The 27,665-nt window shown below is 39.9% G+C and overlaps 1 protein-coding gene across 1 annotated transcript in view; it reads left to right on the top strand.

The window, feature by feature from the left end:
• Positions 1-23,330: 23,330 nt before the first annotated feature.
• Positions 23,331-27,665, top strand: part of SLX4IP (SLX4 interacting protein) — a 135,061-nt gene continuing 130,726 nt past the window's right edge. Inside the window, 1 exon segment of the mRNA XM_060186534.1 lies at positions 23,331-23,401. Coding sequence (XP_060042517.1) covers positions 23,339-23,401 — 63 coding nt within the window. The 5' untranslated portion in view covers positions 23,331-23,338.

Genomic DNA, 27,665 nt, shown 5'->3' with positions numbered 1-27,665 from the left:
AAAATAGCTGTGTAAACAGTGGTCTGTGCACTATCGATCATTCCTCATGCCAGACTTTTATGTCCGTCCTGGGTTCTGTGTGGAGGTGATTTCCTTTCTTGACTTATCAATGGGTTCACTGATACAGCAAAATGAAGACCTGTGGGGAGGATATCACTCACCTCTTACAAATAAGCATCTGAAACTCACAAGATATAAGTAATACTTCCTTTGTTAAAACTTCTCTATACTTTTTCCCTTTTTCTTCTCCCCTAACCCCTATGTTAGAGTGCATACTTTTTTTTTTTTTTTTGGAATGTGCCTTAAACTTCTTAAAGACATATAAACAATAGAAAATTATCTTGTGGGGGCTGGGCGGTGGCACACCTGGTTAAGTGTAGATAATACAATGCACAAGGATATGTGTGAGGACCCAGGTTTGAGCCACTGCTTCCCACCTACAATGGAGACACTTCACTAGCAGTGAAGCAGGTCTGCAGGTCTGCAGGTCTTCAGGTCTACAGATCTGCAGGTGTCTTTCTCTCTTTTCTCTATTTTCCCCTTCCCTCTCAATTTCTCTCTGTCCTATCGAATGAAAAGAAGAAGAAGAAGAAAAAAAGCAAAAAATGACTACCAGAAGCAGTGATTCACGGTGCTGGAGCCCCAGCAATAACCCTGGAGACAAAAAAAAAAATATTTCAAAAATTATTGTTACATGTTTGATTAAGACTATACAAATAAATCTTTGGAACCAAGATAAATGAGTGACCCATTGGGTGGTGTCAGACTTACCTGACCCCTGGTATCACATATGTCAGAGTGATGTTCTGGTTCTTTTTTCTTTCTCTCAATTTTGTGTTAATAGATAAACAACTGCTCTTTAAATTATACATGAATTGTTTGATAATAGTGGTCTCATATCTAGTGCTCGCTTGGATTTTTCCTCAGAATAGTTAATGTCTTGTTCTTCTACTAGAATATTCCCTCTTCTCTGCCAGAAAAGAAAGACCCAGGTGTCATTAGTCTTGGAAAAATACTATCACCTTGAGAGGTCTTAAATACTCTCTATTAGTTGTATTTTGGAAAGAGATAATTGGTGTAATAAAAGTATTTTATTTATTCCCTTTTGTTGCCCTTGTTGTTTTATTGTTGTAGTTACTATTGTTGTCGTCATTGTTGGATAGGACAGAGAAATGGAGAGAGGAGGGGAAGACAGAGAAGGGGAGAGAAAGATAGACACTTGCAGACCTGCTTCACCACTTGTGAAGTGACTCCCCTGCAGGTGGGGAGCCCAGGCTCAAATAAGGATCCTTATCCGTTCCTTGCAATTTGCGCCATGTGCGCTTAACTGGCTGCGCTACGGCCCGACTCCCAGAATTTTTTTTAAGATTAAAATATTCTTTGGAGAGCCTGGCAGTGTCGCAGCGGGTTAGTGCACATGGCAGAAAAACGCACAGACAGGTATCAGGATCTCGGTTCGAGCCGCCAGCTCCCCACCTGCAGTGGATTTGCTTCACAAGCAGTGAAGCAGGTCTACAGGTGTGTCTATCTTTCTCTCCCCCCTCTGTCTTCCCCTTCTCTCTTCATTTCACTCTGTCCTATCCAACAACAAGGACATCAGTAACAACAACAACAAAACAACAAGGGCAACTAAAGAGGAAAATTTTTTTTTTAGAAAAAACATTCTTTGTATAAAATTCTATTATGTGTGCTTAACCTAGTGTGCCACCACCCAGCCCCCAATCTTTGTATAATTCTATGGTGAAGATTATGTGTGCGTATAATTTCATTTGGTCCCTGAATAAAATATAAAATTTAATGTATTCCTTTTCTGGAGGCTGATGAGATAGCACTTACGGGTAGGGTGCCTGGCATAGGTTATGACTCAAGTTTGACACCTGGTACCATGTAGAAAGTATTATGGCAACAGAGGATTGCCCCGCCTCCTCTGTGCAAAAGTAGCCAGGAGTGGCAAAATTGTACATGTATGAGCCTCTGTTCCACTAAAACAAATCGTTTTCTGGATCTGTGCCTGGATCTTTCTTCATGCTAGTTAAAGACCTTTGCACTGGCTTAAGCTGACCAATGGTAACAAAGGAAAATTGCAGCTGATTTAAACGTGGTTATCTGCAACATTTTCTTCTTATGTTTTCAAATGTGGGTTAAAGTCTCAGAGATTCTTCTGACATCATTTTATTGGGACTGGTTATTCATACTGTGAATTTTCTTACTCATTTATTCTGGTGCTTTTTTTTTTTTTTTCCTTCTGGAGACCCAGTACCAAGTATTTTGGCATTTTATTTACTCCTTTGTGCCTCCAAAGGATGCAGAAAGAATAGAAGGGCTTGAAACCCAACTTATCAGTGTTTCTATTAATTAATAGAAGTTGAAAAGATTTGGTGGGTGTGCAATGTTAGGTTATTCACCATATATAGGGACTTAGATTTTTTTCATTGCTGTGAGTTTATTTTTAAGTGTCTATCAATGTTCCTTCTTTCTGTGAACATGGTTTCTAATAGTAAGAGCATAGTTTGCATTCATTATTTGATTTGAATGTTCTAATTCAGTGACTTTCAACTTGTTTTCTGCTATAACACAGACAGATGGCTTTCACATGCCTCTCACACATAGGAATATTTACACAGTTATACAGAATTCTAAGCAAACTACTTGTAATTCCGTTCCTTTCCTTCCTTTTCAGGATCGTGCAATGAAAAGCAATGAAAGTGAATGGTTTGACATATTAGAGCAACTTTGTAAAAAATCAAATCACTATGTACTGTGGTACTTATTTAACATCTTATTTTAGTTATTTGTAGATTTACGTGTTCCATAAAAGCAGTTTTGTTTCTGAAGTATTTAATCAAATGGCGATTGACATAAGCAACACCGATGGACTCATTCTAAAATTTGAACATTGCATAACATTTTGTCAAACAAGTATTTTGGTTTTATTAAAAGAAACTAATCCATTTACTTTAATTTACCCTTTAATGTCCTTATTTTTGTATATAATTTCATGTAGCTAAGATTATTTTTTATATTTATTTATTTACTTATTCCCTTTTGTTGTTTTATTGTTGTAGTTATTATTATTGTTATTGATGTCGTTGTTGTTTGATAGGACAGAGAGAAATGGAGAGGGGGGAAGACAGAGAGGGGGAGAGAAAGACAGACACCTGCAGATCTGCTTCACCGCTTGTGAATCGACTCCCCTGCAGGTGGGGAGCTAGGGGCTCGAACCGGGAGCCTTACGCCGGTCCTTGCGCTTTGCCACCGCCTGCGCCTAACCCGCTGCGCTACCACCTATCTCCCGTAGCTAAGATTATTAATGCTTACCCATTCTAATCATACTTATGGTATTAGTTGCTCTTGATTATCTGTGTAAGTGGGTTTCACACTTAATGTTAGTACCTTCATTTTTACCGCAGTTTCTCTGTTTACCTCCTTGTGAACTGCTATCATTCATGCAGATGAACCTTCATAAAGTAATCCTAGATAGCATCTTCCCCAAGAGGTTTTTGTTTGTTTTTTCTTGTTTTTGACATGACTGTGTTTTGTGTGCATTCTGGATGACCAGCAACTTGGATGGGAGTTATATTCTTGGTTTCTATTTTTTCCCTCAGAACTTTAAGACTTTGTCCTATTATCCTGTCCATTAGTCCAGATGGGGAAATTATTTTATTTGTTATTAGTGATTTAAGAATGAGTCACAAGATTGTAGGATGAGGGGTACAAATCCATACAATTCCCACCACCAGAGTTCCACATACCCTCCCCTCCCTTGGAAGTTTCCCTGTTCTTTATCCCTCTGAGAGTATGGGTCAGAATTCTTTATGAGGTGCAGAACGTGTGAGGTCTGGCTTCTGTAATTGCTTCTCCACTGGACATGAACATTGGCAGGTTAGCCCATACCCCTAGCCTGTTTTCCATCTTTCTCTAGCGGGATATGTGTCTGGGGGGGTGGAGTTCCAGGACACATTGATGAGTTCATCTGCCCAGGGAAGTCAGGTTGACATCATGGTAGCATCTGCAACTTGGTGGCTGAATAACAGCAAGATCTAAAGCAGAACAAATTATCTAGTAATCAGGAACCTAAAAGTAAGAATAGAGCAGATAGAACCAAGCATTTTCATGTGGGAAGGAGCTAGAAGTCTATTTTAGATATATTCCAAGGGACCCATAGCTTTAATAATTTTTGCCTGAGCCTGATAGCCAACATGCAGGTGGGATAAAAGTGTTGTCTGGGAAGATGGTGTCAGAGTTGAGAATAAGACTAGAAAGCTGGATTAAGACAGAAAGTAGCTCCTGAAAATGAGGAAAGTATATAAAGACTGTTAACTGTAGACCCCATGGATCTGAGACTAGGGCAAATATATATTCATATTTAGCACAGGAGACTGTGTTACCTATGTATCCGTGTCAAGTCTGAGCACAGATGGGGTAGTTCTAAGATCACCTCCTGGTTTTCCCTTTGCTTATGGGTTTTTCCTCTGTGTATTGCTAAATAATAACCAGCTAGCATCTATGGAAAAGTGACAGTTTTGCAGCCTAGGAAACAGCTCAACTGGTAGAGCGTCGTACCTATATGCATGAGATTTCTGGTTTATTCCTCAGTTCTGTATGTACAAAAGTGGGGCTTTTACTCCCTCTCCCTCTCTTACTCTTCCTCCCTCCCTCTTTTACGTGAAACTTCTTCATATGTAATAAATATAATAAACCTGTAAAAGTTATTTACAAAAGAAAATTTTATCTCTTTTTGTTCAATACATATATTTCTATACATATATGTTCAATACATATATTTCTATTGACCATTGTTGGTCCAAGTTGAGGGCAAGGTCCTGTGGGGGCTCACAAAGGAGTCTATTTTGTTGTTCCTGATAAAGATGATGGATAACAATAGAGAAAGGGATTTATTTGAGGTCTAGGCCCATCATGTCCGTTTGGGAATCTCAAAACTCCCCGAATAGGATCCCAGCTGATGGGGTGGCCTGATAGTAACTAAAGAGTCAGCATTAAAGTATGCCAGTCTCTTGCCATTATTCAGCTTTTGCAGTCCTTGCTTTGATAAGGTTAGCTTTGGAGTGAGTGAGAAAACTGTATTAGGAAGTAGGTGAGGTGGGTATCTTAGGTCTAATTAGATACTATTTCATTAGGAACTTTATACTGACTCACTGCAGACTATTGTGTATTTCTGCTTTCAGGTATATATTTGCCCTAATTTATGGATACATATGAACATATGCTCTATCTCACGGGACCTGGTCTATATCTAGGTTTTGGGACTTTGTTAGGAAGTGAACCTCCTGGAATGGAATTAGAGAATCCTATGAAAGGAAAGGTCTCACTGGAGTAAAGAGGGTGAAGGGTTGACATTCCATGCCTGACATCTCTGGACACAGTCTGAAGTGAAGCATGCTGAGGTGGTATCCTTGTGTTGATTAGGTTGGGATTGGCAGATACGATATCATTTGGTATGAATTGAGAGAAGCATGCAGGAAAGTGAGCCCCACCCTAGGGGTTCCAGGACTGGGGGAAATACAGGCTCTATAGAGGAAGTGGCAAACTTTTTAAAGCACAGACTGAGTCTTTTTAATACATAGGCTGAGTCTTTGATATGTTGACTCTCTTAAAAGCTTAGACCAGGGAGAACAGAAGCAACCAGCTATATACAAATAATGTTAAAGGACATAAAGTATGGGAATGTTGTATATGATACAACAAATCCTAACAAAGGGATTTTTCAAAGTTAACCCAATTGCCAAATAATGTGATTATAACAATAACTATCTACTGTCTTCTTAACCCTAAGAATTGACTTAGTTTTCTTGTTTTGTTTTTCACAACAACCTAGGTCATATCATCTCGTTTATTCAGTAAGATTTATTTGTGCTAGAGGTTTGCTTGCTTTCACCTGAAGGGCAGCTTCATTCATAAATGTCATGATTTCTTTTCCTAGTTCAAGACAAAAATTACTTTTTGTATTCGTTTCCTAGGGCTACCATCACCAAGTGTCACAAACTTGGTAGATTAAAACAATTTATTGCCAACAATTGAAGAGGCTGGAAGTTCGGAATAAGGTATCAGCTCGGCAGGACTTTATTTTCTCTTTGAAGGCTCTAGGAAAGGATCCTTTATTGCCTGTTCAAGTTTATGGAGTCTCCTGGCAATCCTTGGCTTTCCATGGCTTATCGATACATCACTTGAACCTATTTCTTTGGTCACATAGCTATCTAACTTTTCTGTATCTCAGTATTTTCTTTATCTTTTTATTCCTTTTTTTTATTAGTGACTTAATTTTGATTTAAAAAATTATAAGATACAGGGGTATAATCCTATACCTTTCCCATCATCAGAGTTCTGTGTCCCCATTCCCTCCATTGAAAATTGCAGTAGTTCTCCCAAGGTCACATATATGGTTGACTATTATTTTTATAACTATCTATACTAATATATATATATATGCCCATTTTTTTCTGTGGTCCTGCCTCTCCTTCATTTTTAAGCCATATGTACACCTGTTGCTTCTTCCAAATGCCCTTCCTTTTTTTCCTCTTCTCTTTCTTAGGTTCTTGATTGGATTCGAGTTCAGAGCCCTCTGGGCATCTTCCCCTAACATTGCTCTCCATCTGGGGGTATGGACCAGCATTCTTTTCTCCTCTCCTCTCCTCTCCTCTCCTCTCCTCTCCTCTCCTCTCCTCTCCTCTCCTCTCCTCTCCTCTCTTATTTTTTAAGAATACTAGTCATATTGGGTTAAGGATCCATCCTTATCTCATTGTAACTTTATATCTCCAAAGATCTTATTTTTACAGAATCTCTCATTCATAAGTGATGTGAATTAGGAAGTCTATATATCGATTCTTTTTGAGGGGATACAGTTTGACCCCAATATTTTTTTTAATTTTTTTATATTTATTTATTCCCTTTTGTTGCCCTTGTTTTATTGTTGTAGTTATTATTGTTGTCATTGTTGTTGGATAGGACAGGGAGAAATGGAGAGGGGAGGGGGAAGACAGAGAGAGGGAGAGAAAGATAGACACCTGCAGATCTGTTTCACCGCTTGTGAAGCGACACCCCTGCAGGTGGGGAGCCAGGGCTTGAACCAGGATCCTTATGCGGGTCCTTGTGCTTAGCGCCACCTGCGCTTAACCCGCTGCGCTACAGCCCGACTCCCGACCCCAATATTTTTTATGAAGAAGAAGCAGCAACCAAGAAGAGAGCTTGGAAATTTTCTGAGGATGGAGAATAGAGTTACTTTCTCTTTGATAGCTTTGGGATTCCTTGAATACTTTTGTCTTTATTGATTAATTTATCCTTGACTGTGATCTTCCACTTTTCAGGCCCTGGAATGAAATTTAGTTAAGGAAGTCATGTATTCTTTATTTCATTCCCTTGGTGTCCAGGAGTCCTGGGAGAGTAAAAACTTTAACTGTGAAGGAGAATTCCCTGAAAATATGAGAAGGACCATCCTCCAGTTTTATACATATAAAACTGGCTTAGATCTCCAGTGAGGTAGATCTGGAGCATTGTAACTGAACAGGAAAAAAAAATGGTAGAAAGGTGATTAAATCTTCCTGCACAAAGAGCCTCTTTATCCCATCTCTCCAAAGGAGTTCTTAAGGCTTCTTATTTATTTATTTATTTATTGTTTTTATTTCCACCAGGGTTATTGCTGGGACTAGGGCTCGGTGTTGGCAGTATGAATCCATGGCTCCTTGAAGCCATTTCCCCCCCCACCCCACTTTTATTTTTATTTGACAGGACAGAGAGAAATTGAGAGGGAAGGGAAAATAGAGTGGGAGAGAGAAAGACAACCTGCTTCATGAATATAAAGCATGTTTCCTGTGGGTGGGGATTGGAGACTTGAACCCTAATCCTTGCCATGGTGATATGTGTATGTCACCGCCTACCCCCTGCAGACACCTGCAGACCTGCTTGTGAAGCAACCCCCCTGCAGGTGGCGAGCCAGGGACCCGAACTGGGATTCTTGCAAGGGTCCTTGTGCTTCATATTATGTGCACTTAACCCAGTACACCACCGCCCGGCTCCCTGGGCCCCTTATTTTAATCAATGTCCTGTGGCACACTCTATGGTATGTATTTATTTATATCATGACTGGGGTTTAGCCACTCTAGACTGACTTTTTTTCAGTTAGAATTACACAGACAAAGAGACATAAAGACATAAAGAGGCATAAAGACAGAACTCACAGCATCCAAGCTTCCTTCATTATCATCGGGACTGGGCTTGAATTTGGGTCTGTGCATTACAAAGCAAGTACGCTACCCAAGTGAGCTATCTTACTAGTGCTGACTTTCTTTTAATTGCAGTTCTGATTCTGGAGAAATGTTGAGCTAAAATTCCTTTCCATCTAGTGCAGGAGACTATTACTATTGATAGATTTGCATAGTAGAGTCCCAGTGATTAGAAAGAAACCTCTGCAAGCCATGTGGGATTTTTTTTTTTTTTTCTGGACAGAAAGATGGCTGTTAGAATGGAAAGAGGCCAGCCAAATTGTCATGTGCACTATCTTCAGAGAAGAGTGTGCAACACAAACCCAGCAGTACTTAAGTAGCTGGAAACATGGCAGTTCTATACCCCCGTAGTGAATTTTAAAGTTGACTTATTTACACCATTGTCATAGCAACTGAAAAACTTCTCTGACCTACAGATGTGAGAGACTCTATAAAAGAATCTGTAGAGGGAAAAAAAAATAATGCCAGGAAAAGAAAGTGTAATGAAGTACCATTCTTTCACTTCTTCAGTCAACTGAGAATAACAATTTGTGAATTGGCAGTCAAATGGGAAATGACATTTCGTGTTGCAACGTGAACCTGCTTACATTAACTGATTTATTTTATTATTATTAATTTTGTTTTTCATTTAGACACAATGTACTGAGAACTTTCTTCATGTGGAGAGCTATTAAATATGTGAGAACCGGCAGTACTCTCTAACCTGAAGCATTTGGGGACTTAGAGGAATGATAAATGCAAACAGCTCCAAATGCAGAAACTGTCTTGAGCATTTAAACCTTAGAATCTGGGAATGAGAGCACATCTTCAGTGAATCAGATGTAGATAATTTTTCTTTCTGTGAGGTCTTCCACCCCCCCACCCCCTACTTATATCTTGTCTGGACAGGGTGGAGCCTCTGCTTAAATTCTATTTCTAACTTGAATAAAGACTGAATTACTGTAGACCAAAGCCACTGCTACTTGGAAAATGGGGAAGGCAGAGGAGATGGAGCATATCTTCAAATTTGGCCGGACGGTGAACTGCTGGGGTGGTGCTCCTGGGAGGTTGCACAAGGCTTGAGTTAAGCTACTGGGCCAACCTTACGCCTCTGGCCTCTCAGATGTTCCTCTAATGTGCTTAGGAATAATTTCATAGATCTTTTATTTTTAAGCCCTGTTCCCCCCCCCCATGAAGCTGAATATCATAGATCTTTCTATTACTTAACTCCAAGCTTGTGGTGAATGCTATCCTCAGCATATTTGTGTGTGATCTTGATTTGGAATCTTTAGTCATAGCGAAGATCTCGTGATCTCCTTTCTCATGCACTCACATTATTCAGTTTACATATACGTGTAGACACACAGATATAATTTAGTCATAACAAATTGTTGTTTTCTTCAAAAATACATTAGTATTAGATATTAAAATTCTCACCACCTTTTAACCTGCCCAATTTATTAGTTAGTTCTTGTCTGGTAACATCTTGATTCCCAATTTGGCTGTGGAAACTACATCAACTAAGTTTGTTGCATGCTGCTCCACTTTGTACTCATGGTTATGATACTGAAACTTCAGGACCACACACAGATAGCAAAGTCTCTGGCCACTTAAGCATGTAAACAGTCTGGCTTTTTCTAAAGTGGAAAAATATTTCTTGTGCACTATTTTAACATGATCAGCATGTTGAAACTTGGTGTGCAACTGTGTCAACATTTCTTTGGCTGGAAAGAACAAACCTGGAGAGCCTCATGGTAACATATAAAATGCAAAGCTGGTTTGTTTACTACTGGGATTTAGGCAGCAATCACAGTCTGAAGTTAATTTCCAAACTCGGGGTATGGGATAAATGAAATAATTATTTTTGCATCATGATTAAACTAGTTAAAATAATAATCCCTTTTCAGATGGCTAAGATTCAGGGAATCAGAAAAGTGAGTAGCTGAATTACCATGACGTCCTTTTATAGAGAAATTCATGTTGGACAGCTAAACCTGACCTTGTTTTATTTATTTTTTTTGTTTAAATGTTTATTAAACACCTCGAATGTGTCATTCTCTTCTACTTGCTGGACACGGGGATTAAGTTAGACAGGCAGGCTATTGCCTCATGGTACTTGTCCTAGTTCTGTGTCTACTTGTTGGGTGGAGGAAGGAAATAAGAAATAAGTTATCAGGTGAACAAGAGAGAAGGTATTTGTGGTGGCTCTGAAATGGGTTTTTTCAGTGTTGTGTGTCTAATCAGGGCATTTTTATTATTTTATCAATGATTTAATATTGATTTACAAAACTGTAAGATAATGGGAGTATAATTCTGAACTGTTCCCACCACAAAAGTTCTGTGTTCCCATTATCTCCGTTGGAAACTGTAGTTCTCCTAAGGTCACAGATTAGAGTTGACTATTATTATTATTTTTATTTTTTACCAGTGCACTGTTCAGCTCTGGCTGATGGTGCTGTGGGTGATTGAACCTGGGACTTTGGAGCCTCAGGCATGAGAGTCTGTTTGCATAACCATTCTGCTATCTACCCTGGACTATTATTTCTATTTTTAAAAATTATCTTTATTTATTGGATAGAGATAGTCAGAAATCAAGAGGAAAGGGGATGATAGAGAGGAAGAGAGAAATAAAGACACCTGCAGCACTGCTTTACCACTTGCAAAGCTTTCCCTCAGCAGGTGGGGACCAAGGGCTCGAACCTGGGTCGTTGTGTATTGTAACACGTGTGCTCAACCAGAAGCACCACCATCAAGCCCCTCGACTATTATTTCTATATCTATATTTTATATATTTGTTTTTTTCCCCCTATGGTCCTGCCTTCTTTTGCTTCCTAATTCATATCTACACCTGTTACTACCTGGGAATTCTGGCTTCTTGAATCGCTTCTCTGCTTTACATTAGCATTGATAGGTTAGTCTATATTCTCAGCCCATTTCCCTAGTGAGGTAGGGCTTTGGAGAGGTGAAGACCCATTGGCACACTGGTAAGATATTCTTCCCAGGGAGGTCAGGATGGAATCATAGTAGCACCTGCAACTTGGTGGCTGTAGCTTAGCAAGTTTCAGAAGAAATCCTGATAGTATTTTGTGGAGTTTCCAGGTGATTTTTTGCTGTTTATTCTAGTTTCCCAGGAGAGTGGTCTGAAATGGCTCCACTCTATAGCCATGCCTCCAGAAGTCAGTGTCTCAGGGCATTTTTGAGACCTTTTGGACACATAAGGTACAAAATAAACAATCTTTTTTTTTCTCATAAGGGTCTTACATTTCAGTGCAAGAGACAGACAGTAAGCAATAACTAAAAATAAATACCTAATTTCTGTGGTAGATTGGTAGGTGACAATTATGAGCCAACAAGGAAAACCAGAACAGGGTAAAATGTGACAGGGTGGCGGGAGGGGGGGGGCTCAGCTGCACAGCTGCTCAACTGTGTTGTACTGGGTGAGTTATGCCAGTAGAGTATCCTTCCCCATCAGGCTGCAATTTTAAAATGATAATGAATAAAAGATATCAGCAGGGGCCAGTTGGTGGCGCATCTGGTTGAGCGCACATGTCACAATGTGCAAGGACTTTGGTTCAAGCCCCTAGTCCCTATGTGCAGCAGGAAAGCTTTGTGAGTGGTGAAGCAGTGTTGCAGATGTCATGCTGTCTCTCTATAACCCCCTTCCCTCTCTATTTCTGGTTGTCTATCCAATAAATAAATAAAGATAATACCAAAAAAAAAAAAAACTATCATCAGGAAAGAAATGAAGAATGGACAAGTTGCGATTTATTTATTTAATGGTATTGGAGTCTCAGACCTGTACAGTACTACCATTCTTACGCTATTTCATTCTTTTCATTAATTAATTTATTTTTTTATTATTTTTTATATTTTATATAGTGGGTATAGACAGAAATTGAGAGGGAAGGGAGGAGATAAAGAGGGAGAAAGATACTTACAGCACTGCTTCACTGCTTATGAAGCTTCCCCTCTCCAAGTGAGGACTAGGGACTTGAACCCCAGTCCTTGTGCACTGTAATGTGTATGCTCTCCATGGGTGTGACCAGGGAGTGCCAGTAAACCCCCTCACCCCCCCCCCCCCGTCATTCTTTTTATTTTAGAGAGAGGGAGGAAGCTAGTGGGAAGGAGCATGCACAGATGAGAACCTCTGCTCTGAGGCCAAACTTTTATTATTTTATTTCAGATAGAGAGAAGGAGACATCATAGCACTACTCCACCATCCATGGAGTTTACCATGATGCTATGGTGCTCCCATGTGTCTAGCTCAAACCCAGAGCCTTGTTCATGCTAAATTGTGTGTTGAACTGGGTGAGTTATGCCAGTAAAGCATCCTTCCCCACCAGGCTGCAATTTTAAAATGATAATCCAAGAAAAATTCACTTGTGGAGAAGGCTTGACGAGGTAAGGGAGTTAACTGAGTAGTATCTGGTTGGGGTCGTGGGGGGGGGGGCAGAAGGTTTTAGGCCTGTTGGAGACTAGTCTGCTTGAGAACAGCAAAGAAGCAGGTAGGGCTGGAGTAGAAAAGGGAAAAGGGGAAAGAGTATGGAACACCAGCATGCACTAATAATGCAAGAGGATGGGTGACAGTGGTATGAGTCTATTTTAAGCACAGCATGCCAAGGAAAGCCTTTTGATGAGGGTGTGAGATTTGAACTGAAACTCTAGGGACTTAAAAAAACTCTGTCATGTGAAGAAGTAGGCAAGAGTGTTTCAGACAGAGGAATGCTAAAGATGAAGGGACTAGTATAGGAGAGGAAAGAGGTTGCCAAACTGTTCCATAAAGAGACCTGGGGAGATGGGGTGGGAGAGAGGAGGGAAGAGAAGACTGAGGTAAAGTTGTGCGGTCTAGGGCAAAGGTTTCACTGAGCAAAGGAAGATAGAGAATGAGATGAGATTGCCCACTCTGTTTGAATTCTTAAGTTTTCAGAGACTGGCAGATCAACTCAGCACAACCTACATGTAAGACTGAACGGTTTAGTCTTGCTAGGCCTCCCTGATCTGTTTTCTTCGAAACTTTGTTCTAGTAGCTCGGCTGAAAGTATTTGCATGGAAACATGGATGAACAGTTCAGTGACATACTTCTGGGGTATGAAACCCTTTTTGTTTGTTTGTTTGTTTTGTTTTTGAAATATTTGGAAAACACACACATACAAATCCTAAGAACCTAACATTATGTTGACCTTATATTAACCTAAAAGTCTGCCACCCAGAATTTATACCACTTAACATCTTTTTAGACTTCCACTCTGAGATATGTGATGTCAGCGATCAAACTCAGGACCCATAATGCAAATTCAATGTACTACCCAATGTGAACTCTTCTGTACTGCCATTTAGAAGTTTGCTATATTTATTTGCGACTCCTTGTAAAATTATTATTTGCATGCAGGCATGGAAGTACTTCTCAATGATCATTCTGTTTCTCATCTTACCCTATGAGCAACCATATCATAATTTAAATCCTCTATCTTCCCTTGGTGTCTCTTTCCAGCCTGACCTGTTGATACTGACCAGCAAATATTTATACATGTGTTTTTTATCAGAGATCTGGCCCTGTGGTGCTCTGTAAGCATTCTGTATTATCTCTCTGCAGTGTCTCTTTTTCCCTCCTGTACCCTGAGTAACAGGGCTTCTTCTTCCCTGAGATTTTTCCTGTGCCTGAATGAGGGTTCAGTGAATAAAGCTGCTTGGTAACTGTCACAATGGTTGGTCTCAAGCTGAAATTCACCACTAGGAAAACCAGCTGTAAAATGTGTGGAGAAAAGTTACTACTGGATTATAAAACTTATTCTTTTTTTTTTTTCTTTTTCTTTCTAAAACCAGTTATTCAGTAATATGGATAGTGAGAAACAGCAAGCTAATTTCATTCTACTTCCTGGTTCTGTAGCTGAAGAAATCAAGGGCCTGAATGAAGAAGACTTGACAAACATTGCTGAGTGTGTAGTTGCTGACTGAGAAATAGACCCACAACAGAATAGTTGTGGTCTATGCTATTTGCTATGGTCTAGCTGAGCATGGTGGTTTGTAAGTGGCACAGACAACCTTGGTAACAGTGTGAAGTAGGTGTATCATTTTCTAGACTTGGTAGGATGTCACCTCAGTGTAGAGCAGATTTCCCTCAGGCTCAAAAAAGTGCTTTGGAATCTGTTCATTATATGGATGAAGGCTTATCTATCTAGAAAGACATTTATTGTGATACTGCTTATAATAGCAAAAAAAATTGGAGACATCCCAGTGTTAGAATGAAAAAATAAATTTTGATATAACTACTTCATTGACTGTTGTGCAGTGATTAAAATCATATCTAAAGCTGTCATTAACAAGGAAATGACAACGTCTTTTGTCACTTTATGCTATTAAAGCAAACAGGGATAATTGAAGGTAAGATAGACAGTTTAAAATTGTGTCTACTATACTCTTAACTAGTAAGTTTAAAGAGAAAAAAGAAGATGAAATATTCTAAAATGTGATTACTTTTCTTTGCAGGGCTTTCTTTTCGTTGCTTTTTTTAAAAACTGTGTTCCACAAATTTCTAATACTCATATATTACTTTTATAAATTAGATACTATTCATTTTCAGTTACAAAAAATAACCAAAAATGTGTTTCCATAGGAAGTGGCCCAAACATTAGCTGATAACTGTTCCTGACTGATAAAATGAAAATATTGTGTGCCATTCATGTAGGAGCTACCACTGTCTGTAATACATGTGGTACTGTTACCAGAATTTAGTTCTTAATAGTAATATTTTAAACCAGCTAGTGTGAATTTGCTGTTGAAGAAATGGCAAGGTCACATATGATAGGTAATCTTCTCAAGGTCCCAGGTAATTAGTGCTGGAGTCATGATTTGAACCCTGTCTGAGTTAAGAGCCTTTACTGCCTTAACGACTGCCACCTCTCCAGATTCAAAGGAGGTCTCGAAACTTTACATCAGGCTCAACCTGACGCTGTTGACTGGCTATGGAAGAAAGGCAAACGCTAGAAGAAGAAGAACTGCCTTAAGGTCAGGATAGCAAAAGGGAAAGGAGATGAAGAGAGTAATAATAATGGTAGTGCAGTGGTACCAGTATGTTCTTTTTTTCTCTCTTCTTTTTTTCTTTTAAAGATATTTTATTTATTTATTAATGAGAAAGATAGGAGGAGAGAGAGAAAGAACCAGACATCACTCTGGTACATGTGTTGCCAGGGACTGAACTCAGGACCTCATGCTTGAGAGTCCAATGCTTTATCCACTGTGCCACCTCCCAGACCACGTGGTACCAGTATGCTTGGATAGAAGCATCACTGCTTGAGGACACAATATGAGAAACCACATGTAAATTCCCATACACACAAAGAAGCCACAAATCCTACTTTAATGGTGCATACCTTGTCACACCCGAGGGTGCTGCTACCAAATAGATATAGACTTTTTAAAAAGTCCAGCACCAGAGTATAACTGCAGGTGGCCTTGCATATGTGCAGCACAACTGAGTAGCTTCCTTATATTATCTCAATTTTCTGTTATTTTGAAGGGAGGCTGGAAGAGAGACAAAAGGGACAGCTATCACAGCATTGTTCAACTAGTAATGGAACAATAATGCTCTGTATATATTTTTATAATCCAGGTATTTTACCATGTTTTTATATTCATCATACCATGAACTTATGGGTAGTGGGTTACAGCAGCTCCTGGGTCTTTTCCATTGGCTTTGCCCTATGTGAAGCAGACTGGTGGTGCTTCAACTGAACCCAACTGCCTTTCTCTCTGGCTCCCTAATATTTCTTTTTCATTCCTTTTAAATATTTTATTAGTGACTTAATATTGATTTACAAAATTACAAGATAACAGGGGTCTAATTCTATACCATTCCCACCACCAGAGTTCTGTATCCCCATTCACTCCATTGGAAACTACAGTAATTCTCCCAAAGTTGCAGATGTGGATTAACTATTATTTCTTTAACTATCTATATTTGTATATATCTGCCCTTTTTTTAATGTTCCTGCCTTCTCTTCCTTTCTAAGTCACACTTATATCCATTATATTTATTACTGCTTCAGAACGCCCTTCCTCTTCTTACTCTTCGCCATGTGCACTTAACCCACTGCACTACCATCCAGCTCCCCTCTTATTTCTCTTCAGGTCCTATGGGAGTTGGAATTCAGAGCCTTCTGGTCACCTTCCCCTAGCATTTCTCCCCACTGGGAGTATGGACCAAATTCTTTTTGGGTGCAGAAGGTGGGAGTTATAACTTCTGTAATGGCTTTTTTTGCTGAACACGTGTATTGGTAGGTCAATCCATATCCCCAGCCTGTTTCTGTCTTTACCTACTGGGGTAGAACTCTAGAGAAGTGAGGTTCTTGGACACATTGGTGAGGTTGTCCACCCATGGAAGTCAGGATGGAATAGCATCTACAACTTGGTGGTTGAAAGGCAGTAAGATATAAAGCAGGACAAAATGGTTAATGAACAGGAACCTCAAAGTAGGAATAGAACAGATAAGAATGGGGATCTTGGGGTGGAAAGAGTAGAAGTCTATTTTAGGTGTGTTCCTAGAGGCCTATGACTCTTGCAGTTTTTGCTTGCTAGCACAGAATTAGACAAACATATTGTATGGGAAGTTGGTGTCAGAGTTGAAAATAGGGCTAGAAAATTGGATTAGAGCAGAGAGTAGTTCCCAAACTTGAAAAAAAATCTATGAATAAAATTAACTTTTAAAAATTTTATTTATTTTCCCTTTTGTTGCCCTTGTTTTGTATTATTGTTGTAGTTATTGTTGTTGTTATTGATGTCATTGCTGTTAGATAGGACAGAGAGAAATGGAGAGAGGAGGGAAAGACAGAGGGGGTAGAGAAAGGTAGACATCTGCAGACCTGCTTCACTGCCTGTGAAACGACTCCCCTGCAGGTGGGCAGCTGGGGGCTTGAACCAGGATTCTCAGGCCGGTCCTTGCACTTCGCTTCACCTGAGCTTATCCTGCTGTGCTACTTACTGCCTGACTCCCAAAATTAACTGTTGACCCTGTCAACCTGATCCAGGGCCTATATGTATATATCTTTGTATTTAGCACAGGAGCCTGTGTAAGTCCTTTGTCAGTCTAAGTTCACAGTCTGTGGTCACTGCTGGGAACATTCTAGGCTGCACTCATTTCAGGACCAGTCTTCTAGTGGCAGAGTAGAATGACCCAGTCTCCTTTTGCAGAGTGACTCCTTTATATTTCTGATCATTTTCTATCATATGTTTCAAGATGCTCTCTATCTCTGCTCTTAGAGTGCTTAATATGCTCAATACAAATCATCTTGGCAAGAATTCTGCCCTTTATTTGTTTGTTTATAGTGATGCCAACAGCATGCTGCATAACGTGGTAGACTTCTCTAGTTTTGCCATGGTAACATTTGTGGGTCATTCCTTTTCGAACTGTGCCCATTCCATTCCAGTCTACAATATTGTCTTTCTTGTAGAATCTATGAGTATGTGACAAAAGAAAAACTCCATTTTCTAAATGGCTGAGAGAACATTTGAAGGATGTCTCCTTTGTCCCTTTGTGTTAGTCATTTTGGTGATTAACTGGAAGGTACCTGCCCAGGCTCTTGGTGAATTTATAATCCAATCATTATATAAGCTCTAATTCTACTCTTGTGTTCCTCCTAAATGACTGTGCCTGTGCAAAGCTGTGTGCCCTTATATTATGCTCTGTGTGTGGTGCATTCATTTGTCAGACTCACAAAGCCTGAGTGGAAAGGAGGACAGAAATCAAGGGATGGAGAAAGGAGAAGGTTGTTGTCCTATGTTCCTATTACACCAGGCCAGTTTGCCTTCCTAGTGTGGGGTGAAGAGGGAGAAAAAGTGGTTAACTAATATTTATTCACTAGCAGTCATAAGCCAGACCCAAAGTAGTATTCTCTAGCAGATGCAGTCTCATGGAATCTTTATTACAACTTTTGGAGATAAGAATCATTGTTCTTAATTTTTGAGATGAGACAACTAAGACTCAGGCAGAATTGGAAATCCTACCCAGGTCTGTTTAACTAGAAGCCCAAATTATTCTTCTGCCTCCTGCAGCATCTTCAGGAAGTTCACAATCCAGGGGATTCAGGAGAGCCCCTGGCAAGTTGTGTGGCAAGTTGGCCATTTACTGCCAGAGTGCATGGCAGGAAGGTGGAAGGGGAGCATTGTAGTGCCTTCCTGTCCATTCAGCTGGCCTCACTGCCTCTGTGTTTTGGTGGGGAATGGAGAGACGTGGAATTGGGCTTCAGAAAGTTCCAAAAGAAGTCAGAACAGTAGTTTACCTTCTCCTGGATTTCTAGAATCTGAGAAGCACATAGGAAACAGCTACAGTTCTACCAAGTGGCTGTGAGAGCACATGCAGATCAGCAGGTGGGTGGGCCTGGAATGGGAGGGGAAGCAGGTGCGAATCCAGAAGCTGTTAGACTGTTTTTCCTTCATTGTGGTGGAATTTCTTCCTACTTTCATTAAACCAGAGACTGAACCACATACCATTGATTAGTCTTTTTCTGTGACTGCCGGTAGGTTGAATTTCTAGAGCATTGCCCCTACCCGTTGCAATGGGTAAGCATGCTTCTGAGGTTACCTACTGAGAGACACAGTGTCAGGTCACCCTCACCATCTCATCCATTCACTGTTCTATGCTCTCACTCTCACCCCCTTTCTTTTTGCCTCACAATCCCCTGACCCCTTGGTCAGGTCTAACCACCATATTCCTTACCTGTGTTCCTGCTTGCACTAAGGCATCCTGTTTTCCAAAGCTGGGGAGCACTTCATCCTGGTGCAGAGCTGCCTCCACTCCTTCATCCCCATCTTTCCTTTGCCTTGATGCCTCCCAACATGCTTTCTAGGCCCCCTTGGGGTGTGGGAAAACAGCCTGAAGTTAGAACTGTCAGCCAGTCCTGGTATATTCTTAGATTAGATTCCTCACAGTTCACTTTTCCATTCTGAGGGAAATCATATGCACCCAACAGAGCTGGCATGAGAATAGCACAAGGAAGTCAGGAGTAGGAAAGGGCTGGAGACTCCTCCTTTCCTCTCTTTCCACACTATGTTCCTCCCACCCTTTCTGGGGATTACAGCTCTGAAAAGCCAATATAAAAGTTCTTTGGAAATTCAGACTGCAGTCTCCATTAGCTCTGAGACATTAGCCAACTCACTGGTTCTTTAAAGCCTTATTATACTAATCTACAAGAATGGGAATACAACTATTCACCATGTTAGTTTCTGTGTGGGTTTATACTGTATATAAAGTGTCACCCAAAGGAGCAGCAGTTATTCATTCCACAGTGACTGACCAACCTTGGCAGAGAACATGAGATGGATAGATATTATGGAAGATTTAACAACCCTACAAAAAAAGACATTTCATACCAATAATTCAAAAAGAAAACATGCATTGTGTGTGCTTTAGTATTATGCTTACCTTTACCCACTTACTTATTCTAGTTTTCAGTGGCCTGTCAGCATTTCAGCTGTAATTTTTTTGTAGCAAGCCTATGCTTTCTCCTCCTCATTTTCTTCCATTTCTTTTTAACTTGCAATTTGAATCAAAATCCTGAAGTAGTGACCCATAAACCCATATGGTGCCAAGGAGTACATGCTGTGATAATCCTTGTGACCAAACTTAGTCTTCATCCTGGATAGCGGGCAGCTGGGAATGTGGGCCCATTATGCCACTGGTTACTTCCCACCTGCCATGGTCAGCGAGTCAGAGCTCGTCCAGCTTCCAGCTTTACTAAAGATAAGGCACTCCCTCAGTCACAGGGAGGCTGGGCCTGGCTTCAGGCACCTGGCAAATTATCAATGGACCCAAGTTGAATGGACCCAGCATGAATTGGGTACAATGTGCCTTTGCAGGATCCTGTCAGCCAAAACCACTGTGTCTGTTGTTTGGTCCTGTGCCACTTCCTGGGTTGATCATCAGCATTGTGGTATTCACTGGTACTGTGTTCTTGCCCTTATATTCACCTTTCTGGCCAAGTGAAACCAACTTGTTTTCTCATTCTGTTTTGAGTTACTGGTAAACTTTAAAACCTACAAATGTTTGCAATACATTGCCCTCCTAATTTATTGGCAGTAATCTGTGGTATTCCATGTCTACCGTAGCAGTAAGATGGTGCCTACTCACTTCAGGCATGCATAAAACTTGCAGAAAACATAGTCACAGAGTAAAAGACATTGAAGTTATTCTGTACAAATCAACCCTCTTCTGCAAGCCTGTGTGCCTCCTCTTCGCTATAGAATAATTGTTCCTTGTGGTAGCGTCTTGGAAGTTGAACTCACTCTGCTTTATGAGAATGCCTTCACTTGACTAAGAGGTATGCGGATGAGATTCTTCCTTGGGTTGAGCTGAAACCTGCTTAATCTGAAGCCCTGGTTTTAATCTTGGTAACAGAATAAGATTCAGTTTTGTTCAGCAGACACACAAACCTCTTAACTTCGTAAAACCAACTATACCATTGAAACACTTTTCATCTCATTTGGTGTTTACACCTTAATCTGGGGAAGCTACTACTGTTACCCTAGTTTCATAGATGGACTTGGAAAATGTCAGGATACCAGTTAGATGGCCATACTCAGAGAACCATAAGTCACCACATCATGCTATTTTTTTTAATTAAAATTTTTAAAATTATCTTTATTTATTTATTGGATAGAGACAGCCAGAAATTGAGAGGGAAGGGGGTGATAGAGAGGGAAAGAGACAGAGAGACACCTGCAGCCCTGCCTCACCACTTGTGAAGCTTTCCCCCTGCAGGTGGGGACCAGGGGCTCGAACCTGGGTCCTTGTACATTGTAACATGTGCGCTCAACCGGCCCCTATCATGCTAGTTTTAAGTCTTCAGTTGACTGGCCTTTCTGTTTGCTGAGTCTTTTGTTTTCCTTCCATGTTATGTGATTGATTCCTCTGACATTCCGCATATAATAATGTTTCCAGACATGACACCTTAGATAGCCCAATTTCTTTTTTTTTTTTTTTTTGCCTCCAGGGTTATTGCTGGGGCTTGGTGTCTACACTACGAATCCACTGCTCCTGGAGTGGATTTTTCCCATTTTTGTTGCCCTTGTTATTGTTATTGTCATTGTTGTTATTGCAGTCATTGTTGTTGGACAGGACAGAGAGAAATGGAGAGAGGGGGGGGATGACAGAGAGGGGGAGAGAAAGACACTTGCAGACCTGCTTCACCACTTGTGAAATAATCCTTCAGCAGGTGGGGCACTGGGGGCCTGAACTGGGATCCTTACGCCAGTCCTTGAGATATCCCAGTTTCTTTGGATTCCTTCTTGTTTGACAGAATCCACTGAAAATATAGTGCCCATAAGAAGACTGTATTTTGATGAATTTTATTTTCGTTATAGCATTGAGGACTGAAGCCTTGGTCTTGCACATGTGTGATACAACTTCTGGATGGCCTCCCTAGGGCAAAATTTTTGTTTTTTAGACAAAGAAAGAGGGAAGAGACAGAGAGAGAGAGTGGAGAGACACTACAGCAGTACTCCACCATCACTGTTTTAATTGGTTCATGCAACAGAGTAAAGAAGGTAGTTTTCAGGTCTGAAAGGTAACTTAATAGGTAGAGTACATGCCTTATCATTTCTCAGACTCTGCCTTTATTCCTCTGCATCACTTGAAAAGAAAAAGAAAGAGAAAGGTCATTGTTTAGTATAGTATTGACCAGAGGATTAAGATATGGATTTTCTTGGGTTACAATGAGTTCTAGTTAGGACAGTGGAAGAAAAGTGACCAGCAGTGGTCTTTGGACTGTTATCACCTAGACCCCTATATTTCTGCTCTGTGATTTAAAGAGAACACCAAGTTGTGTATAATTGTCAAAGGGAGTTGCCTTCTTTAGATAAACCTATGCCAAAAGGAAATCTTTAAAAATAATTTCCATCAACTCTTATTATTTCTGGGTGGTATTTTTTTGTACAGTTTCCAAAGCAGTGACCCTAACCACAATGAGGACAGTTGTTTGGAGTTTTTACAAACTACTCCCTCAGAAAAGTGAAAAGAAGGGTACCTGTAGGTTTGGTTACAATACTCCTCCCAGGGTTGGGAAGTAAGGATGGGGGAACCCATGCATTTGCCCCTACCCCAGTTTTCTAACACATTTTTTTTTTAGGTGAATTATAGTTGGTTTATTTTCCCATACTCTCAGTGTTGCCCCAGGACAATTGTCTAAGTTCATTTTGGCATCAAGACAAATGAGAGGATGTTTCCTGTTTGCCTGACTCTTGCCCCAGCTTCTCTCTGTTCTGTTAAGCTCTTGGCTAAGCTCTTTCCTCTTGTATTCCACATTTTAGCTGATGTTAGGGCACCAAGTGCAAAAATCTGCAAACAGTTAGCTTTCATGTTTGAGCATTCTGGTTGGAGCATACCAGAGTTAAAGTTCTCCTAGCACGGAAAGATCACCCTCTGTATAATGCATTAAACATTTAATAACTGTACTAATAATCCTGAACACTTTTAATGGGCCACACGGGAGACTTAATGTGGTAAAAATGTATTTCTTCACTGTCAAGTTAACTTGCATTAAACTGAGAGAAATTCTTCGAAGCAGCTTTAAGGGGTTGGAAGTTTATAAGCCTAGAAACAAATTGCATATTCTGAGAGTAGCTTTTATGTAAAAAAGAGACAGTGGAAATTAAATATTAGCCTAGTGTTCTGTGCCCTTTTTAGCAGTTTCATGCCCCCCCCCCCCCCATTTGAGGAGATGTGTATCAGTTTGTGCTGTCATGAGTAGAGGGAGCCACAAGACGAACACAAGGGCTTGCCATTTGATTGGGAATGTGGTCTGTTTGGATTTGGCTTCTTTTCAAGTGCTTTTATAAATACCTCCTTTAGGGCTGGCAAAATAGCTCACCTGGTAATTGTACTGCTTTGCCCTATCTATGCACAACTCAGGTTCGATTCTGGCTCTGACTATATTAGAAAGAGCTTTGATGTCTTTATCTCTCTCTCTCTCTCTCCCCCCCCTTGTGACTATCAATAAATAAAAGTATAAATTTACCACTGTTGGAGGGAATAATCAAAGATCATTGTGCATTACTTTAAATTTATGTTTATTTCTAAGTTGAAAGATTTTTTAAAAGACATTGTTCTCTGGTAAAACAGGTGTGCATTTGAAATGATGCAGTTGCTTTCAGAAGCTCAGAAAGGATTGATTGAAGAATGGACACAGTCCAGTAATGTAATTACCAGTTTTACTTTGTTTTGGCTTGTTTCGAATAGCCCTGGCTCCTTACTCTAAAAGAAATCCAAGCAAAACACTTAGCAATTATAATGTGCATAAATTAAAGGCTTTGGAAACTGATCTTTCTCAAGTATTTCTAAGGAAATGATGTCTTTTGAATAACATTCATGATATAAGCATAGCTCATCAGTTCACTAACCTGATTATTATACTTGAATTAATATTTTTTAATTTGAAGACTTTGTTGTTGTTTGCTTATAAATGCCAGATATTTGCTTATATTCTCATTTTTAATCTATTTGTATAGTTGGCATTAGAATATCTGAGGACCTAGTAGATTTGTAGTATTATGTGGAAAACTGGGAAACATTATGCATGTGAAAACTATTGTATAAAATGAATATCTGTTAGTAATTTTTGTTTTCTTTTTTTGTTATTGTTATTTTTGGTTTGGTTTTGTATTTACCAGAGCACTGCTCAGCTCTGGCTTATGGTGTTGCAGGGGATTGAACCTGGGACTTTGGAGCCTCAGGCATGGGAGTCTGTTTGCATAACTATTATGCTATTTTCCCTGCCCACAGTAAATTTGTTAATGCCATTATTGCTTTTTCCCCTAATTTTAATTTAATTTTATTTATTTAATAGAGACAGAGAGAATTTGAGAGGGGAGTGGGAGAGAGAGAGGGAGAGAGAGAGACACCTGCAGACCTGCTTTATGGCTTGTGAAGCTTTCCCCCTGCAAGTGGGGATCAGGGACTTGAACCCAGGTCCTTGCACACTGTGATGTGTACACTTAACCAGATGCACCACCACCAAGCCCCATGCCATTATTTTTCAGACCTGATTTTTCTAGGTAGCTGTCTAAGATCTATCTTTGTCTCTATCGCTACCTCTACTTTCCCTTCCTCCATACCTCCCTCCCCCCTTAACTATCTCCTTGAAGCTATCTTTGTCAGCACCAGACTGCCTGACCTATTAATGACTTTGCTGTGGTGAGTTGCACATGCACATCTGAACACAGTATGTAGCTTTTAGTTGTTGAGGAGAGATTTTGCTTTTCAATTCAGAGAAAACGACAGACTCTTGACTATGGCACATAAATAAGGGAGTTAACGAGACTGAGTAAAGCTGAGGTATGACTGCAAGGTTTATAAACTGACTCTAAGGGCAGTTCCAGAAAAGAGATTTCTGAGCATTTGGCAGCATTTAGGAATGAACATTATGCCTGCTTGAGATGTGTTATTTGTTTGCATGTGTCATTACTGGGATGTTTTATATCAAGTCAGATTCCTGCGTCCCTTTTCCATCAAGAAGAATCTAAAAGGAGAAACTTAAAAGGTTATCCCAGTGACAACACCTGTGAAACATAAGTCTGGTAATAATAAGTTTACTGCTTGTTTTTCAGATGGAATTTTCTGGCATTGGAAAAAAAAAATCTCAAAGTAGCTTAGATGGTCTCTGTTGGCTTTTGTCTTTCCCTTTAAGAGTGAAAAATGTCTGGGCAGTTACATCTCGGTTCTAAAGTGGCCCATAATTTTGTCTATGTTTTACATCCCAGTGGATTCTTAAGACCAAATAAGGTATTGCTTCTCAGAGAGGTTTCCTTTTTCTCTCCTCTCAATCTATACAATATTTAATAGATTTGAAGTGAAGTCAAGATTATCTTTTAGGTCAACATTGCAACTTAAAACTTGACTAATGTGTTTAGAAAAGTAATAGCTGGCAATGAGCATGGGAGGCGGTAGCATTCTGATCACTTAAAATTGTTGAGCCTTCACACTTTGAGAAGGAATTCATAAGGAATTATGAAATTGTCTAAACTACTCATTTCTCCATGCCATCATCTCTTAGCACAAAAAATACTACACATCTCTAGTCTCCACCCTCCAGTGGTTTAGCCATGCTAGGTTTTATAGCACTGCCTCTTAGTTTTACTTGACAAGGAGAAATCTGGAGAGAAGAGGAAATCAGAGACTAAATTCAAGACAAAAGACATTGACCAGAACTTTATGTGAGGTAGGGGTAAACAGAATATTCTAAGAGAATTAATGAGTCCACAGATTATTGCATATTTGAAATTAAAAAAAATGCTAACACATTTAAAAGCAATGAAAACACAAGAGTACCTATTATGAGTTCCATTCTGGAGACAGATGGTTCAAGTGGGGCTCCTGGCTCAAGTCTTACTAACACTGTACCTATTGGCTACTTACCAACCACTTGCTATCAAATTTTACAGCCATCAGTTAGGGACCTGGGAGTGGGTGACAATCCCTGCTTCATAGGGTCAATATGAAGAATAAGTGAGAGAGAGGTGTGTTGCACAAGTTAGCTTAGTACTTTGCCTTTCCAAAGCCCCCAGTATGCGCTGACTTGAGGCTCTATTTCTTGCGCTTTGCGCCACCTGCGTTTAACCCACTGCACTGCAGCCCAACTCCCCTTTGAGGCTCTATTTCTTTGAGTGCTGAGAAAGGGCTTGAATCTGTTGCTTACCAGTTTAGGAATCTGGCTATAGCTTAATCAATTTGTCATCACTATGATCCTGACCAAATCTTTAAACTTCTTTCAACCTTATTCAGTTTCCACATCTGTAAAATAAGGAACTTGATACCCAAGATACTTCTAGATTAAAGAAAAAAAGTGTTTTTAAGGTGAAACTAGCACTCAGCAGCAAATGGAGACTACATAGTGTCTTAATAATTAATAGCCATCTTTAGAATAAATAGGTGTTCTGGGGGCCAGGTGGTGGTGCAATATGCAAAGACCTGGGTTTGACCTCCCTGTCCCCACCTGCAGGGAGAAAGCTTTGCAAGTACTGAAGCAGGGCTGCAGGTATCTCTCTCTCTCTCTCTGTCTCCGCCTTCCTTATCGATTTCTGGCTTTCTCTATCCAACAAATAAATAAAGATTTAAAAAATTTAAAAAAAGGAAAAATGGATTTTCTGTCAGGAAGGCATACTTGCTAACTTTTGCAAAATGTTGGCTAACACTGTTATTTTTCTGTTAGAATCGGATCTTGTTCCCCAGGCAAATGACTATTCTCTCATCAACATTATAGGTCTTTCTAATGAAAGCAGAGGATTTCTACCTAACACAGATGCTGGTGATGAAAAGGTAGTAATGACTCTGAATTTCTTTCCTGCTTCATCTTCTGAAAGTAGCATTTACTTATAGTCACTTTGCTATCATCAACTTCCTGCATTCCTTAAAAAAATCTCCTTTGGGAGTCGCGTGGTAGTGCAGCGGGCTAAGTGCAGGTGGCTGCAAAGCACAAGAACCGGCGTAAGGATCCTGGTTCGACCCCCCCGGCTCCCCACCTGCAGGGGAGTCGCTTCACAAGTGGTGAAGCAGGTCTGCAGGTGTCTATCTTTCTCTCCCCCTCTCTGCCTTCCCCTCTTCTGTCCATTTCTCTCTTCCTATCTAACAGTGATGACAACAACAATGAAAAACAACAAGGACAACAAAAGGGAAAATTTAAAAAAAATCTAAAAAAAAACACCTCCTTTATTGGCATGGAATTTACATACCATCAAATGCACACATTTAAGTGGAGTTGGGAGAGATTTGACAAAATGTTTACATCTGTGTAATAACTACTGTCTTACAGATTTAAAAATGACTGCTTTTATTGATATGTAATTTGCATACTATAAAATTCTCCTATGAGTAGCATCTAATTCAGTGGTTTGTAGTATATGCACATAATTGTGCAGCCATTACCACAGTGTAATTTCAGAGCATTTTCATCACCTCTAAAAGTAACTACATACCTAATTAGCATTTTCATTCATCATTTTTTCTCCTAGCCCTAGGCACACATCTGTCTGCTTTCTGTGAAACTTACCTATTTCAGATATTTTGTGTAAGTGTAAATGTATTATACATATAAGACTGCCTTCTTTCATTTAGTAAACTATTTAAATTTTTATTAGTGATTTACAAAATTACAGAATAGCAGGGGTAAAATTCCACATCACCGTCTCCACCAGAGTTCTGTGTCCCCATTTCCTCCACTGAAAACTGTATTGATTCTTCCAAGGTCATAGATACAGGTTGACTATTATTTCTATAGCTGTCTGTCTACCTATCTCTATATATTTTTGGCCATTTTTTTTCTGCCTTCTCTTCCATTTTAAGTCTCATCTATACTACTTCTGAATATCTCCCTTTTTTTCCTCTTCTCTCTCTGGGTCTTGATGGAATTGGGCTTCAGAGCCCTCTAGTCATCTTCCCCTCACATTTCTCTCCTTCTGGACCAGATT

The sequence above is a fragment of the Erinaceus europaeus genome, chromosome 1, assembly GCF_950295315.1.
Source record: "Erinaceus europaeus chromosome 1, mEriEur2.1, whole genome shotgun sequence".
Classification (NCBI taxonomy): Eukaryota; Metazoa; Chordata; class Mammalia; order Eulipotyphla; family Erinaceidae; genus Erinaceus; species Erinaceus europaeus.
This window is presented reverse-complemented; position numbering and strand designations above follow the sequence as displayed.